Here is an 18,195-nt window from a genome sequence, read left to right on the forward strand (position 1 = left end):
CACCTGATTTGTCAGCTTCTACTTTACTACATCCAAGGATACTTCTGCGAAGCGAGCGACGTTCAGGAAAAAATTGATCAAGTGAAAACAGAATAGATGGATGACAAAAATTCAATGTCAAGTTAACGAGCCACGATCTCCATACCAATTTATTTAAAATATGTTAAACATGTGTGTTGTCAATACAAACTGATGTGTACTCTGTTCGTTATAAAGTATCACTAATTACGCCAATATTGATGTTCCCCTACCTTATATAATGCAGTCTGTTTTGTCCTTTCTCGTATTGCGACTTTTTCGGCGGTTTCTTTGGCACTTTGTAGTTCTTTGATCCTGGCCTCGAGTGACGACTTTGTTTTCTCCAAGCTTTCAATTTTCTGTCGGTCGATCAGCTAAAACAGGTAAAAGGGATAGAGAGATGACAAATATTCAATGTCAAGTCAACGAGCCACGATCTCCATACCAATTTATTTAAAATCTGTTAAACATGTGTGTTGTCAATACAAACTGATGTGTACTCTGTTGTTTATGAGTTATTGCTATTTACGGCAATATTGATGTTCCCTACCTTAGATGATGCAGTCCGTTTTGTCCTCTCTCGTATTGCTACTTTTTCGGCAATTTCTTTGGCACTTAATAGCTCTTTGATCCTGGCCTCTATTGATGACTTTGTTTTCTCCAAGCATTCAATTTTCCGTCGGTCGATCGTCCATTGCAGTATGTCTTTACGGTATTTTTCTATGTAGGCTTTGCGACACAAAGGAACCATCTTTAGCATTATATGGAATTCCAAGATTGCATCTGTCCTTGGCCACCTCATTTGGTTCAAATCCAGTTGATTGATAAATGGGAAATTTGGCACACTTATTTGCAGTTTGCTTTCTCTAGCGTTATCAAAGACAACTTTCTCTCGGTACAAATCTGTCGGTATAATAAAATGCAAAAGTTGGCGTATTTCATATACATAATGAAAGAGTACAGTCAGTGCCCTTTCTGTACTTATTCATTACAATCAAATGATTTGACTTGAGTGACATCGCACCCACAGCCTGTGGTTTTGACCGGGCTTTATCTTAACTTGAAGGGAAACAAAACTCCAGTTCATGCCACCATTTATCCCTTCTCAAAGAACCCTTGGATAAAATATAGCTCGAATTTTAAACACACTTGCGCACGCGCCGACGACTACGGCGCGACGAGAAGAGAACTTTTACTCAGGGATCCAATGGGCGCGAAAGGGCTCATTGGAGGAGCGTACGCGTGCGTGACGTCATCGGCGATACACGAACGCGTGTTGCGGCTTACTATAGCATTGGCGTCTATCACTGTAGTAGTGCAGTGTTTACAAGTGTTGATCTCTGCAGGTTACAACCTTTTATTCGAATGGTCATTAGCATGCAACATGATTTACTGTTGTGCAGTTGGGTACAAAAATGACTCGAGGAAGAACAAAAAACGATGTTAGTATTTACCGTTTTCCGACAGAACAGCTTTTTCGTAAACAGTAGCTCAAGAAAGTCGGGCGAGTTAATAAAATGTTAAAACTGTCAGAGATTCGGACTCTAATATCGATACTAGACGATACTACACAAAGCGACTCTTATCTCTACAGCCCGGGTCTGTGAAATCGCCGATATATACCAAAAATATAGCGGCGATTTTGGGACTGTAATATCGATACTATACGATACTAGAATGACTTATTATTACCTATCGTGTCTCGGCACGCTGGATGTGAGAAATCGCCGATATTTACCCAAGAAATATCGGCAATTGTGGGGCTCTAATATCGATAGTACTAGACGATCATACTAGATTAACTGGCATTGTGTCTTGGCACACCGGATCTGCCATATCGCCGATATTTACCTGATAAATATAGGCGTTTTCGGACTTTAAGTCTGATAAAAGACGATGCTAAACTTGTCGTGGGTAATTATCCGATGGATATCAACCTAGTTGATATAACTACCAATCTGTCCGACTCTTAGTTTGAAAATGGCATCAATTCGACAGTAGTAAAGACGATACTAGATTTTCAAATCACGAGTGAATATCCCGATATATATCGGAAATTTCACCACCTTATAGATCTAGCCAAGCCCGCGACTTCCTTAGTCCGACACACTAGACTTGTCAAATCGTGGGTGAATGTCCTATATATCGGAGATTTCATCACCTTTCAGATCCAACCAAGCCCGACTTCTTCAGTTCGACCCACCTCGAAAACGTGACTTTACTATAGATTTGTCATATGGCGCGAATAAATATGATCCGATATATGCCGGTAGTGTGTTTAAAGCTAAAATTTTGTGTCTACGGTTAATGTTGGCCCTGAGACACGTTGATTGACTAACAGCTGGCTTCGGGTAAGGTCAATTAGTGACTGAAGGATGAATGCATCAAGTGCAGTGAGAATGAGACCACAATATTTGCTAATTAGCCTATCACAATGTTGCACTGTACCATGCCTAAACACTGCCCTGGTTACGGGTGTGAAAACAAGCGCGTATTGCTAAGATAGCCATGGTGTTTACGAGGGAAAACACTTTCTGTTCAATCATACTTCTGCGAGATAAGATTTAAGTTATTTATTCAATCAGACAAAAATATCAAAAATTTTATCAAAATTTATAGTAGCATGTATTGTTCCTGCAAAAGTATTTTACCCCATGAAGCAAATTACCTGCGTTTAGGCCTTATATTAGTATTTTACCATCTTCCAATGGCATTTTCGGACATGCAGTTACTAGTACGTGCCCTAGGTGGATTGTTTGTACAATGTAAAATCAACAGTCAACTCTCATACATGTACATGCACACATACATGTGACCAAATGAACCGATGTTTCATGAAAACAACACCCACAACCTGGTCAGTAATTGTATGGCATATACCTTGGAAAAACTCTTTTGCCTTGGCTAGTTTTGCTTGGTCAAGTCGAGCAATAATGCGGATTTCAATTTGATGGTCTTCTGCAAATTGTTCCATCTTTCCTGACACAAGAATGTCCGTCAAATGTCGTTCTAAGTTACCATCATTGATTCCCCTTTCCAGATCATTGATGCTGTTTAGGTCCCATGTTCGAAGAGTCAATGTAACAGTAGACTGCTGTATGTCCTTCAGACGGACTTGTAACGTAGAAATGCCTCATACATTAGTTTGTACTTTTCAGGACTGTTTCCTTGTCTGATCTCTCTCACTTCATCTTCGAATATTAGTTCAGCTGCTTTTGACATCTTGTCATATATGTCTTCCTTAATCTGTTTTTCTTTACATGATTCGGATGTCTCTTCGGGTGTCACATAAAGTGGAACGTCTGTTGAAAAAATTCATTTAATATAATTTTAGAAAACTCAAAAAAATTTAAGGCACACATGTAGAACTGTCAACTGTGTTCATAGAGTATATGACACACAGTTCAAAATCTGGTACATGTATATCAGTCCTGGAAAGTTCAAGTACAAAGCAGAAACTCCGGAAAATTGATACATTTGACACAGTGCAGCCCAGAGAATTATTCAAACGCCGATGGTTTGCTTGACTTTAACTACTGTTTAGGTAATCGTTAGACTCTCACAGTCCCAAATGTTTTATTGAGGGTCTGTGGTTGGAGCAGTTTGGACTTGTGTGAGCTTCTTGTTGCAGCCTTGCTGTGTTCGACCAAGTCATTGAGGTAGCAAAAATAAGATCCCCCGGGAGCCATTGAGAGCTTTTTCCGACCTATCCTTTGCGATTTATTTATTAATTTAACATATTTGTAGTTATATAGATCTGGTTTTCTTTGTTATCAATGTTGGCAATTTATCTTCCAGAAGAGAGCTATTCAGAATTGCGAGAGTCTACCATAACCGTGTATTACCTGCAGTATATCAAGGAATTCAAACAGAGATTGGAGGCTCCATGTTCGGTTTATCACGACCATAGTTTGGTCCAAACCTTTGTTATGCTGGTGATCTCACAGTGGACCATGCTGACAAGGAATTTGCGATAAAAGAGTAGGTGAACATGTCTCATGATTATGATTAGACGATATTTCATACTTAGACAAGTGTGAACTTACCTGTATGCCGTCTCTCAGTTCCTGTTAAGTCACTGACACTATTGGATCTCAGTGAACCACTTCCTGCAGAGGAAAATTAAATTGTTAAATATCTGCCTTCGCCTGCAACAAGATAAATTTATTATAAGCGTCTAATCTCTTGGATTGGACCTGACACGTCGATTTCATTTTCTGTCAAGCTGTTGTTTCCATGTAGTTGACATGCATAGTAAACGTTCATGAGAGAAAATGCCGAGAGAGTTTGACCGGTTGACCTCGCTGTTAATTTTATGCTGGAAATTACAATAACAATGCTTGGTCGAATGACGCAGTGCCTTAAGGGTGGGATCACCAGTGGTATATGGGGAGGAGTACCTTCCCGATGGTGATAAGTGGTGCAGATTACCGTCGCCTAGGTGACTGGCGTATACGCGTGCAAAAAGACACCTATGGTTGATTTCCTGTTGACCAGTCGGATGGCAGAATTGCAAATACCTGGACTGAACCATTTGGTTTTTTGTGGGTGTCGGTTGTACTTTGACAATATAAGTAAAGATGCACATATATTGAGTTTATTGTCTTGTTTATGAGCGGCCAGTATTTCCAACAGCATAAATTATGTGCATTTGCCCTTGAAGGAATAAATAATTTTCGAATAAAACATCGCGAATGTAACTACATTCCTTAAGCTCGACGTACACTTAAGTGCCCCAAAGAACCATGAAATCGCCCGACTTTCGATTGAAGAGATGAGTTTTGCCAAACCGCGTATACAGAAAAAGTGGCAGATGACTTTATTTTTAGAATCATAGACAGTATAGCGAGATGTAAAAAATGTGAAAACAGGCTCCCCACCTAACTATCCTAAATGTTTTGTGTCGAGTTTGTGTTTGATTCGTTTCGAAAATGTGTTCCTACATTCTTATCCGATTGTTTGTGTTAATGAAATGTTGTTTTCGCTTTGGATATTTGTAGAGAAGTTTGGATTAGTGTGTAGGTAATGTTTTGTTTGTGTGGGGAAAGCTTATGGCGAGACGCAGCCGGACCTATGTTGTTACAAAAGTTGATAGAGTCGCCCTTTGACGCTTGCGTTTCGAAACGCGAGTGTGGTTTCTCATCAGTCGCAGTGTAGATTCTTTCCTTAGTTTGTGTTTGTGAAAATTTATTTTAATGCATTTTAGTGGTCTTGCTTTCCGATTAGCGAGGCAAGTATATTAATTTTGGTCACGTTGTGAGTCCGTTTGGTGGTTCGGTTTGTTTGTTCTATATTTCTTTACTTCGGTAAATTTTGTTTTGACTGGTGTGTCTTTTAGATTTTTGCGGAGGTTGTGAATTTTTAGGCAATAAGTACCACTGCGGGGTACGGATTTTATGTTTATTGGATCAAGATACTTACAAGTATCCTGGTTGATGTGCTTGTTCTCGTACATTTTAATTAATAGTTCGTTTACTTTGTTTACTGTTTGTTCTGGCTTGTTGTGTATAATACTGAGTGTTACGTAATTGCCTTCGCATTCGAGTACGTAATCGTTTGTGTTGACAATAACGAAAAACCGACCCTTGTCGAAGGGTTATTTTCCCAAAATTTGTCCAATGTTTGCAAGCTGGTTTATCGCGATTCTTTTGGCACGCGACATGTTTTATTTCCTTGTTTGAAAGGGTATCTCTAGAAGTGCGAGTTTAGAAGCATCAGATAGCTTTCAAGTTTTGTTTTTTTGTTGTTCGTGGAGTCCAATTTGACTTTTCTTTAAATTGGTGTTGTTGCGATTGTTTGTGTCTCACGATGTAGCGTAGTCACATTATACGACTTTATTTGTTGAAATCCTGAGGTGGTTTTATTCTGTTTGGTTTTGTTGGTGTCCGAATGAATTTTAAGGCTTTTGCCTAGTACTATTTTTCGGAGTTTCATAGTTTGAGCGATGATAGGTTGTTGTTGAATTTCATGTTGTTGTCGGCTTTTCTTTGGAAATAGCTGATTTATTTCCACGGCCATGTTTTCTGTTACGTTACTGTGATTGTTTATTTTGTATTTAATGTTGTGTTTCAATTGTTTGATATGTGTACGATTTTTGTTATTTCTTTTAAGTGTTTGTGTGTTCTATGTCATTTTATCGTATTTTTTGTAGTTCCCTTTTTGGAGTATTTGGTGGCCCTGAAAAGGGCCGCTTGGTATGGGTTTTTGTTAGCGCTTGGCGCGTTTGTTTTGGCGATGAGCCTAGCTTTTTTATGCTTCTTTTCGCCGATTCGATGTGCTTGGTGAGTAGGTGTTTGCCGCCTTCTTGTCACTGTGTGTGCGTACATGGACAGTCTGCATAGCCCTTGAATGTGGTCTCGATTTTGATCAAACTTACAATTTAGGAGTATATATCAAAACTGATAAATGATTTATGTGATTACTGTAGCTATAGATAGGCTACATTCAGGACGGGCAGCGACGGGCAGTAATTAGTAGGCAAAACAGGTGGTTTTCACCGTGGGCAGAACTCGGTGCAATGATACTGAACATTAATAGTAAGCCTGTCACCTTGAAGGTAATGCTGTAGGTGAAACGCCGTGGGTGGAGGGACGGTGGGTGAAACAAGGACTTCAAACACACGATGGTACAAACAACACCACAAGTGAAACGTACCATGGATGCTATTTTTTACATCAATGAACGTACACATAGAAATACACGCGTTCCTACGTTGTGCCCACCCGGGCCACGCGATTAAAATATGACTGATACTGCTGGATAGTGTTAATTGGGTCGGTAAACAGTCAATTAATAGTTTAATTGACTACCTGGGTGATTGGCAGGTCGTGTCCAACGACGCATATGCAAAGCAGGCCAAAAGACAAAAGCCCCCAAAGTTATTGACAGCTGGCCAGGGGTCACCATGAATACGTAATGAAGCTTCACTACGCAGAAACTGCGTAGTCAAGCCCTTCTTAACCGGTCAAACTCTCTCGGCATTTTCCGGCATGTTAAAAAGAGCTATTGTGCAACTAATAATATAACTTCGTCTGGTAACTTGTAAACTCTGGAATCTACGTAATTCCAGCGTAGTGTGCAAGATGAAAACATCAAAAATGAAATTTACTTATGGGAATGAATTAAGGAGCCCGGCGCAACTTTTACATTCAAAGTAAGTCGCCCATGTACAGTGATTCAAATTTAAAACTCATGAACTTTGTCACTTTAAGAGCAAAGTACGAAGTATTTCTCCATGAAGACAATTAGCAGCACAATAGGCTGAGCATTACATGACTTCATAATATTAATGAGTGATCGCAATTCCATCAACAATAGTAATCAGAGGTTTATGTTCCAAATTTTCATGTTCTAAATTGTGTATTCCACATAAGAAGTGATGCGGTACATAATATACCATGTCCTTCTATTGCATATAACTTGATGTCGGTGCTGTTGTTGAAATTTGTTCCTACAATAAAATTAACTTTTGCAAACTTTCCTGTACAAATTTGCACTAAAGTTAAGTGTGTTCTAAGGTTAATCCTGGCCCCAAGTATGATATTTTCGTCCGTAAAGATGTTTCCCATGCGCCTGGGATGAAGTCGCTATGAAATGTCTTCCAATTTACTACTGTAAATTGCTCACAATTCTTATCTAATATGAACGGCTGTATACAAAGTCCTGTAGAAGCTTATTACTGATAAGAGCAAGGTGTGGCCTTATAAATCAATCTGCCCTATGGGCTACTGATTTGTGAACTAGTCTTGAACAAATACGGCCACGCGGTGTGTTACTGGCGAGATAGATGATCATTTCATTGTATATTTATTGCTTGCCCCAGGGGTGCTGCTTGTCGATATTTTTGTCATTTGAAACTGTTATCCTGTAATCAAAATTTATGGTGTGATACCTTTTGAATTTCGTCCCAGAAAGCAGTACTGTGATGACAACATGACAATTAAAAACAAAGATTTCAGATTAAGGTCAGTCTTAGAATGTGGCTCGTCATTGAAACCACTATATCGAGGTGATACAAAAACTTACTGGTGAAGTTTCTGGTATAATCACAGACAAAACAAACGGTAAAGTCATTTTTGAACAAGAAAAACTGGCTTTAAAATGCAACAATTCATCATACAAAGAAAATTTAGACTGTCCGTAGAATTAATAATATTTTGTAATGTCTCTCATACTACTACCACTGTCTTTTTAACTCCATTCTTATTTCTGGTTGAATTTAATGGATTTCATCTTGTGACATTTCAAATTCATTGTGATTACTACAATGATGTGAAGTGTTAGATACAAGCAAAGTCAATTTATTCTGAAATTAACAACACAATCATGAATCAAACAATTACGGATTCGACTGTACGTTCAAAATATTGACAAACCGATTTATGGTAGAAAGTGCCTCGGGGACAAATATTCGGACTCTCAAACTTTTGCAATTCTTTTCTGATATAAACCACTTGTTTTGTGGAGTTTTATTTTAAAGCTTTTGTTATAAGAAAAGTTTTCATCGGCTTAGTTTGTCGTAATCGACAATTTTATTTTTGCTTCATAGAGGTAACACAGGGATGGCGGCCATTCGTGAATTTTAAATATCGGTATATCTTTGGTTATTATTTCTCGAGTACCAAAATTTGCACAGTGACCCCCGAATTTTATCCTTTATTTAGTAAGACAATCGCTGAAAGTTTCATTAGGAAAGTTCAGCAAAAGTTTTAAGTCTTTCACTTTCGAGGTACATACTACCTTAAGCAGAATTAGTATATTCGAGGAAGCAAGTGCAAAAAGGAGACCCTTATGGCAGGTTTTACAGAATAATTTCGGGAAAGAAATTGACTATGAAGGTCCTCATGAATCCGAAATAAAGAAAATTTACAGAAGCATTATTGATTTGTAACTCTTGATAGAATGAATGTTGGATGAACTAATGAATGGGTGCGTGAATGAATGAATGAATGAATGAATGAATGAATGAATGAATGAATGAATGAATGTATGAATGAATGAATGAATGAATGAATGAATGAATGAATGAATGAATGAATGAGTGAGTTAATAGATGGATGAATGAAGGAATAAATGAATGAATAAAAGTGAACAGAATGCGGAATAAATAGTCTAAGACCTGCTCCTATTTACCTAATTGCAGTATTGTCATATAAAATATTTATTTAACATGTTACATATTATATAGGAACAACAAGAGACGCTTAGCAGCTCAATCAACAAGCAAGGGCATGCGCACTCCTGGTGAAATGACACCATGTAAAACACACACATGCACACGACATAAATCAAATTAACAGTCAACTCAGCCAAATGTTATCAGAGTAGAGGGAATCTATTGACAAAATGTTGGCCAACCGGGAGACTATTTTAAGTTTTCTAAAGTTTGTTATCTCAAAACCTAAAGGTGTTGGAAGTAACTCAACACACGCACGGTATGAAAACTCAGTTGATGTGAATTCGTCTCTCTAGCGTTTTTATTGACTGAACTATATAAGACTATCAATGTTTGCCGGACTAACCACTCAACGTTCAACTAGTCTGGCCCTCAGATCATTGACAGCTGCATGGATTTGCTCACATTTACTGACGTGACATATAGAAAAGTTGTTCATGTTTTCTGTATGAGTGAACAATCAGAAATATTGCCATGCGTAAGTTATTATAGTTAAACTGGAAAAAGTACGATAAATGTAAGCGAAAATCAATCAATAAAAATAAAAAACAAATGGAAAAGTTACTAACGTTTTTCCTTACTGATTCAGATTGTTGTTTTTTATTGACACCTGCCCTAGGTCCGAGGGGTGACCCAAAGTCAACGTGATCAACATGACGATAGCAAAAAGACCGAGAGAAACCACTACCATGACAATTTAGCATGAGAATAGAGGTTTTGAACGAAACATTGTTTAATTATCTGCAGACAAAATCTTAAACATCTGCCTCTCCTTTATACATTGCGTATTTGTGTAAACGCCATCCTTGATACGTCATCATTATGCGATTAATACAGGCGTGACACCATCTTCTTCGTAATAAACAAATATTTGTTTTACATGTCTGTTTTCCTCGATGCGCGAGGGAAACAAACTTCATGTACGAGAGAAACATTTACAACAGATGATCGTAGCAGCACAAATGCAAGTCAGGTAAAATAAAAAAGGAAAATAATCTTTGACCTAATTCAACTGAGGTCAAACTTTGTCATAGAGGGCGTTGTGGGCGTATCTCAGTTGAACGCTGACAAAACTTGACCAAGTTTTGGACTTCAACAATCGACTGCATTCAAAATAAACGTAGGAAATGACATGGAATTGACTGTTTTTGACTACCTGATGAAAGGTTTGGACAAGAATAGGAACCAACTAAAGTTTGCATTACAAAATTGTGGCAGTCAGAAGCAGTGAGGAGATAACAATGAATGAATTTTTATTACAGATCATATGAAAAATATGACTCCCTCCCCTGTATTTGTTATCTTTCGTTTGTAGCCAGGACACCTGCCTTCGTCTGCTACTCTGGAAAGAACAGGTGATGACGCAGAGGCTGTTGAAAGTTTTACCGAGCTTGAACTCTTTGTCTTCTATCGGCTGATTTTAATTTCATAGACACTTGTTTCAAAAATGGAAAGAAAGCCGGCCCTCGAAAAGCATTCGACATTTGTATCTATCCACCTCTACTGTACTTGTGTATATGCTTCTTTCCGAAATGCACGTTGTTGAAGAAAAATACAATGGAACGTATTTACAATTAAAATGTTTTTATGAGATGAAAATGTATTTTTTGAATTTCAAACATCGAATGAGAAATAATATGTCAAAGATATTATTGATATGGACTGTGACACGGAGGAGGAGAGTCACTATTTTTTGTGCATGAAAATTGGGGCTGGTCATTTATTTTCTTGCAAACAATTTTGAAGGGTCACTAGTTTTTGTGCAACATCATTTTGAAATACATTACCCCTCTGTAATTGCTGTCCAGTCCCTTGTCCAGAAGTAACACTCTAATTCTACAAATGCCCATGTCTATATGGATCTAACACCTGTCGACATGTCAAGGGGTGGCATGAAATTACTCAGAAACAGATTTTAGTGCCGAATCAACTTGACACACGACACAAAATTCCACTGTCGCTGACTATTACTGTCAAAGGAGATGAATGAACTTTATCAATGTTTGAGTTGAAAAGATGAAACTTTACTTGCAAGTCTTACACATTTAATATAACTGAAATGACACGGTGGGCGACTCTTTATTCAATCATGCAATTTAGTCCGACCAATCATCCTGGGTAATTCCATATGACTAAATAGGCATAGTAAACAATATTTAATGAACCTGTGACCACGGGTCATTATCCTTTCTCATTTTTTCTTACGGCTTTTAATATGCTTATGAATAAAAGAACTAGAGGGTCATTGTTAGGAGTAAAAATCGAAACAGTTCACTGAACCATATTTCTTTGCAGAGTTCACTCCTGTCACCATTGCCAGTCTTATTGGAATTCTAATAAGTTATTCCATGAACCCCAAATCGTGTGCACTAGACCCTATTCCGAGTAAACATTTGAAATTATGTTTCCCTATGTAATACGCAATCTAGTCAATATAACAAATACTTCATTTTATTAGAGTACAGTTCCGAAAATGTATAAGCAAGCTCAAGTTTGACCTTTATTGAAAAAGACCAGTATCGACTCTCACATTTATATATTTAGTATCGACAGTTTCAAATTAGTTATTTTAACATAAATTTCTGAGAAAGCCGTTTTAAATCAATCGCTGTGTGTTTAACCAGTTTTTATTATATTCGAATTAAAAAGTGGTAGTAGGTTTTCAAGTATTAAATACACCTCCCATACATTTTAAGATGAAGCTATTTTATGTTGCATTAATGAAATTTAATCATATGTACAATGTTACTTTTTCTATACTTATACAGGAGCGTTTAAGAATTTATTTAGATAAAAAGATTTACAGTTTAGTTTTACACTATAAATATTAATATTTTTGAAATATATGGCGATCCGTATATATGTGGAGAAATGATGCACAGTATACCCAAAATGCACACCAAATCAAGCGAATGAGTCTATTAATCACAATAACTGGATGGTATTTGATATGTGATGTATGCAAACATAACGACATAGCAGCTATAATGATGTGAACTGGCCCACATTGAGTCCATTGGTTCCTCTAATGTCATTGATACTTTGTGATCTCGATATACCACTTCTAGCTGGGAAAATTAAATTAGGAAATAGTTACTAAGGACCATACTGTAGATTTTCAAGGATGTGAACCTGAAACATTTTTCCGTTTTCCTCTATGTAAAAATAAAAGAAATTATTACCTTGTAGTCTCTTAGGTCAGACACTTACATGTAGGCAACAATATGATTTGTTAGGCCGTTTCTTTGCATTGCAAACGTCGACGTATATAGAAAATAATTAAGAAATTAAAACTACGCTACACACTAATTGTGCAAATCTGCAATCACTGACGATTATACAGATATGAACCAGTTCAAGACTGTGAAATTGATCAATGAGATATATATCTGTTGGATTTCATGAAATTGTCAGGTTGTCAAACGAAGACCAAGATGATAAGGTCTACACAAATTTTGTCAAAACATGTTTTATTTGAATAACAGGAATTAATCACAATATACGCGCTATGCTTTTTCTTTTGCACTCCGCTGAATTGATTGTACTATGCCAATTTTAAATCAGTAAGATTCCATATTAGAAGCTATATAGATTTGATGCTCGTTTACAAAATTAAGTTCAATGTTCTTATCCCTTAAACATTCCATTTAATTACTGCGTTTGTGACAACGCATACATATCACTTTTCTCTGGTAAATGAATAACACAAATAAAACAGCACTACATTTGCAAAGCCTGTTTGCACCAGCCAGGAGTCAGGCTATTACCATGGATATGACACTAAGGTGAATTGTTGAGATATTCGAGGTCACACATGTCATCTTTGCTGGCCGTACCTACCACGCAGGAAATGATAACAAGTTGGGCCATTAACTTTAGTACGTGGAGGAAAAAGAGATGATATGAACAAACTGTCAGAAATTCTCGACTTGGCTTAAAATAATTATACGTAATCGACATTTAAAATAAAACTAGTGAAGTTTCTCAAATATTAAGAACAGGAGAGTAATTTTGACAATCGAACAATTCGAAAAATGGCCAATTGCATGACTTCTTCCCGCGTGGGAGAATACATTATGCATAGAAATCCACCAAAGCAATAAATGACAACAAATTTGTTTTTGAGTCTTTTATTGTATAAAATGTATCGATAAAGCGTAAGGCTTCGCAGCTTAACAGTGACGGTATCTAGTTGAAGCATTTCGATAGATCAGGTACCTTGTCCGTATACATTGCAAGTATTTCTAAGTGAAATGACTGTCAAGTAACATGTGATGAATTTTCAGTCATATGAGTATCGAAAATCAAAAATCAAACATTTATTTTCCCAGAAAGGTAATACAGGGATGACTGCTATTTTGAATTTCAAGTATTGGTAAGATATGTCTTATGTAGAGAATAACGCGATTCCCGCCCTGGCTATTTTGGTGAACATTTAAGTCAAGTACGCTGAACTCTCATACGCCTGTGCACCGAGAAAATTCTATAGAAACCTGGCTTGGAAGCGGTTATTTTTAAGCTTCCCTCAAGCGCAGAGAATAACTTATATAAATATGTCTCTTATCTCACAAAGGTCATAATAACAATGCTTTGGCTTCCATTGCCCACAGTGTAAGCAAACAAGGGGTCCCTAAATGTGCACTAAGGGAGCAACAAACGTTTTCTGTCCACAACCTTTTTGAATCTTTTGTCGGATTATAAAATTACATGAAAGTAAAATCTGCACAAACAACTCGAAACGGTCAGGGGTCGAAGTGACTTGAAGCCGTATATCCTATCTGGAAAAAGAAGTTCGGAGAAGGACTTTGGGGAAAGTTTTTTCACATGTGAGACATTTGTTTTCATTTCCGAGAAGATGGACAAATTTTTACAGAAAGGTTAATACGGTTTCTGACATGATCCACTTGAGTTGCATTGAATGTCTAGCTGTTGCTTCAAATTGTAAAACGAAAAACAACTATTACTCGGATCTGTAGCCATTTAAAACTCAGCTGATGTGAAATCACTTTAAATGCACATGTAATAACATAGCCTAGATGAACGATGCATAACATTGTAAATGGAGATAGCACACATGTTTGTGACTCGATTGCTTCAGTCCTGTAGCCACAACTCTCTCAAGCGATTTTAGGTGGTGAGGAAAGTTGGTCCAACAACTTCCCTGCCAAATTTTGGTGACGGTGAAAGGTAGAAAGGGGGTCCCACCCCTCAGTTCGCCACCAGAAATCGCCGGGGAAATGCGGAATTGAAGCAACTCCACAAATTGCCCTAATTGCTCACGAAATTATCAACCATACAGAGAGAAAAGCGACGCTTAGCTTTTATTAACTGTTTACCTGATTATCGATTTGCATCAGAATCTCTTATTGAATTCTGTATAGAAGTTCAATTTTTTCCTTTAGGGTAGAACGCGCCTCGGGGACACAAATTTGGACTCTCAAACTTTTAAAATTCTCTTCTGATATACCTCTTGTGGGGGTTCATTTTAAAGCTCTTGGTGTAAGAATACTTTTCACCGGCTTAGTTTTTTGAAATTCAAAAATTTTATTTTTCTCCATAGAGTTAAAACAGGAATGTCGGCCATTTTGAATTTTAAATATCGGTAAATCTTAAGTTATTTGTTTCTCTAGTACCAAAATATGCATGGTGACCCCTGATTTTATTCGTGATTTTGAAACAGAACGGTTCAAAGATTCCTCAAGGAAAGTTTGAGCAAAAGTGTAAGTCTTTCACTTTCGGGGTGCGAACTACCTTAAGTGCCCTTTATCAATGCTACTCAGTATCTCTGTCAGGAGTCAAAGATCATTCTTTGAAATATATCCGTTGTCCTCTAAATTGAGGTAAATGTCCTGAATTGACCGAAGTTTATCTGCATCGTTTTTTCTTAATTTGATGACCTACGAGCAAACCCTTGACTTCGGCTACATCGTTTCCGTCCATCTCTTTCTCGAGTTTCAAGTAAAGTTGAGTAGTGGATCAATCCGTAATTTGGATGCCATCGTCATGATGTCCGTCGAAACTCGATAAAGGTTTGCACCGGCATAATAAAACAAAACTAGACATTTTCCATAAGATAATAAATCAGGCTCCCTTTCGCCATACGTGTAATAACAAACTAATCTGGGTATATTCAATTGATTTTCTTCCAAGAACGCGAGGAAAGAGACGCGGATTTAGATTACAAAGACAGGCTTTTTAAATTTAGCCTTCTGCCTCTAACACACAGAAGAGAAATAGCAGATCTAATATTTTCTATAAGTGTTTTTATGGTTTTGTGATGTAAATTCGATGACTTTGTATCTTAAATTAGTTCCACTTTAAATTATCCCAGTACGAGATCTAGTAACGATTTTTTAAAACTCAAATCTCATTCCTGCCACACGTGTACAGATTCATTTATACACGTTCTTATTTTAGCATGCAGAATTGTTCCCTTATGGAACCAGTTGGATTCCCACATCAGATCTTCAGAGAGTTTTTCTCTTTTGAAATCTAAAGTATATTTGTTTTATCAGCAAAAATTTAAACCTCATTTCAATTCCACTGACACTTGTACATGGATAACAACATGCCGCTGTCACGGTTGCCATCCAACGTAATTTGCTCCTGTGTGAGATTTTATCTGACATTTTCTCTCTTTTTCATGTGAATGTTTGATGATCATTTTTCCTATTTTCGTTGTCCTTTCATTTTTTCCATTTTTGATGTATGGTAGGACAGTGCTAAAGGTGTTCGACACCTGTTTGTCTTAACCATTTACTGGCTTCTGTTTTCAGTCTTGACTTAGTATGTATTGCTCAACTGTACACAACAACGTGACACCGCAGTTGTTTACTCCAGTTTCGGTTGCCTTTCCTTGTCATTACCAACAATGCCGCGGTGCGCGTTGGCATACATCTCGTGTTTAGGCCCGGTGTTTGGCAGCCATTTTGAACAGCACGCAAAGGTTATCGGCCGACGACACCGAATAAACGGACGCATGAATATATGCCATTGTTCATACATGCGGAGTAACACCATTATCAGATGGAGTTGTCCCGCTCGCAGATGTTGCCAGAACTAGAGCTGGCAAGCAGTAATGTGTATGCAGACTAAACCGATCCCTTCCTGGGCACGTGATCTATCACACACAATGGTACTCTGTCATGAATCCGAAACGACTCTTATCTTGAAACGATCACAGAGCATACTGCCAAGAGTTCATCAACTGTGTGTCAGTTCATGAAAGACACTGAAACGGGGAAGGAGTCAAATGGCACAGCTTGTCTGGCGATTCTGAACATGCTTCATGTGTTGCCCTGCTCAACCTCGGCTATAATACAAGCCAAAATACGAACGGCAAACAAATCTGCAATCAATGATTTTTATTTGATTTGTCAAACTATCACATTATCAAACGATTCCGTATTATCAGATACAAGATTAAAGACTGTTGGTTTCCCCAAATTGACCGCAATGATATGATCATTTTCAAATATAGCAGTTTGATCAGTGGGCATGTACGTACAACGGTTGTGGTTTAGGAGTATTCCCTGGTAAACGATTAAAACCGCAAGCTAGATTGCCAGATACGTTTACCAATTAAGGGTCTATGGCAATCACCATGGATATGACACTAAGTAGGATCGGGTAACCAAAGCTTGCCCAGGGTCACAAATATTTCAACCGTTTCTGGCCATACCAGTCACACAGTGAATTTGATAAGGAATGGAGTTACCCGGGAGACAATCAATAAACATTTAATTCATTTAATCCACAAATTGTTATAATAATTTGTGCGTATGTATATTGAAAACTACAGAGAAGAGACATATGAATAAATTAAACCATTTCATACTTGCAAAGCTCTTCATGCTGTACAAAAATTATAAATGGCGAAGAAGACGAACAATAGCTTCTTTTATTCAAGTTTGTGATCGACAAGTGACGTTTTGCATATATTAAAGGACATGAGAACATTTTTGGCAATCGAAAAATTTGTAAGGGCAATTTGCTTGACGTCTTTTCGTCGAAAGGACAATATAATGCAGCTAAAATTAACGATGATTGTCATATAACAAAATAGGAAAAATACGGCTAAGCCATGTATCTTTTCTGTTTGGCGCTTAATGATAGAACACCTACGCATAAATGGTCTCCTTGTGGTAGCCGGCATTATAACTGGTGTAACTTCATGATCAATTTTAATAACGTTACCTGACAAATGGTTAGAAAGGGAGTGTCTATAAAGTATTTTGTAGCCGTGGTAAAACAAAATGTCACATTTTTGGCGTATCGAAAAGAGCGAGGGGACAAAGAGTTTTCAGGTGAAGACGATCGAAGACTCTACAGTTCCAGATGGTTTATTCATCGTTTTATAACCCATCAAAAATCACCAAGATGATGGTGCAGTTGATTAAACAGCGTCTCTCCGACGCGATTTTTATGATCTGTGCTTGCATTTCTCAGTCACGGTCACGTACAATAAATAAAATTTTGCCATATATGGCCTAAGTGTGTCATACAATTCTCGGGCGTTTGACGATATTTGCAATATGGTGGATTTCTACTGGTAAAACACAAAAGATTACTAAAGCAAATGTAATTAGTAATTTGGTTATCGAGAAATTTAATGCCAGAAATGCCTATAAAGATAAAAAAAATGATGAGCTTAGCTAGTTTCGCGAAGAAAAGAATTTTTATAGTTTTGACAGTAATTACATGTGTTTAAAGTATTTATGAGAATAATCACTATCTCAAACTCTTAAGCTTGTTGTGATAAGAAGTCGAATTTTGCCCACAATGCTTTCAAGATTATGTAGGTCCTCCCCCGCACAAGACAATAACTATTTCCGGTGGTGAATTTCCTTCAAGCATTTCTCCTGTCGCCATGCAAGACATTCTATCAGTTCACTATGCTTGCAAACACTTCGTCCAATATTTACAATTTTTTTTAAAAGCTTCAATCTATTTACTAATTTTTTAAAAAGGTTCAATCAGTCGACAAGTGTCTCTTGAAGGTT

At 37.4% G+C, this 18,195-nt stretch overlaps 1 protein-coding gene across 1 annotated transcript in view; it reads right to left on the minus strand.

Moving 5' to 3' along the window:
- Positions 1-18,195, minus strand: part of LOC139133830 (tripartite motif-containing protein 3-like) — a 46,108-nt gene that overhangs the window by 12,461 nt on the left and 15,452 nt on the right. Inside the window, exons 2-5 of the mRNA XM_070700594.1 lie at positions 4,065-4,127; positions 2,899-3,320; positions 569-921; positions 252-392 (exon numbers count right to left, since the gene is read on the minus strand). Coding sequence (XP_070556695.1) covers positions 252-392; positions 569-921; positions 2,899-2,992 — 588 coding nt within the window. The 5' untranslated portion in view covers positions 2,993-3,320; positions 4,065-4,127. The remainder of the gene's footprint in view (positions 1-251; positions 393-568; positions 922-2,898; positions 3,321-4,064; positions 4,128-18,195) is intronic.

This window comes from Ptychodera flava, chromosome 5 (assembly GCF_041260155.1).
Source record: "Ptychodera flava strain L36383 chromosome 5, AS_Pfla_20210202, whole genome shotgun sequence".
NCBI classification, from domain to species: Eukaryota; Metazoa; Hemichordata; class Enteropneusta; family Ptychoderidae; genus Ptychodera; species Ptychodera flava.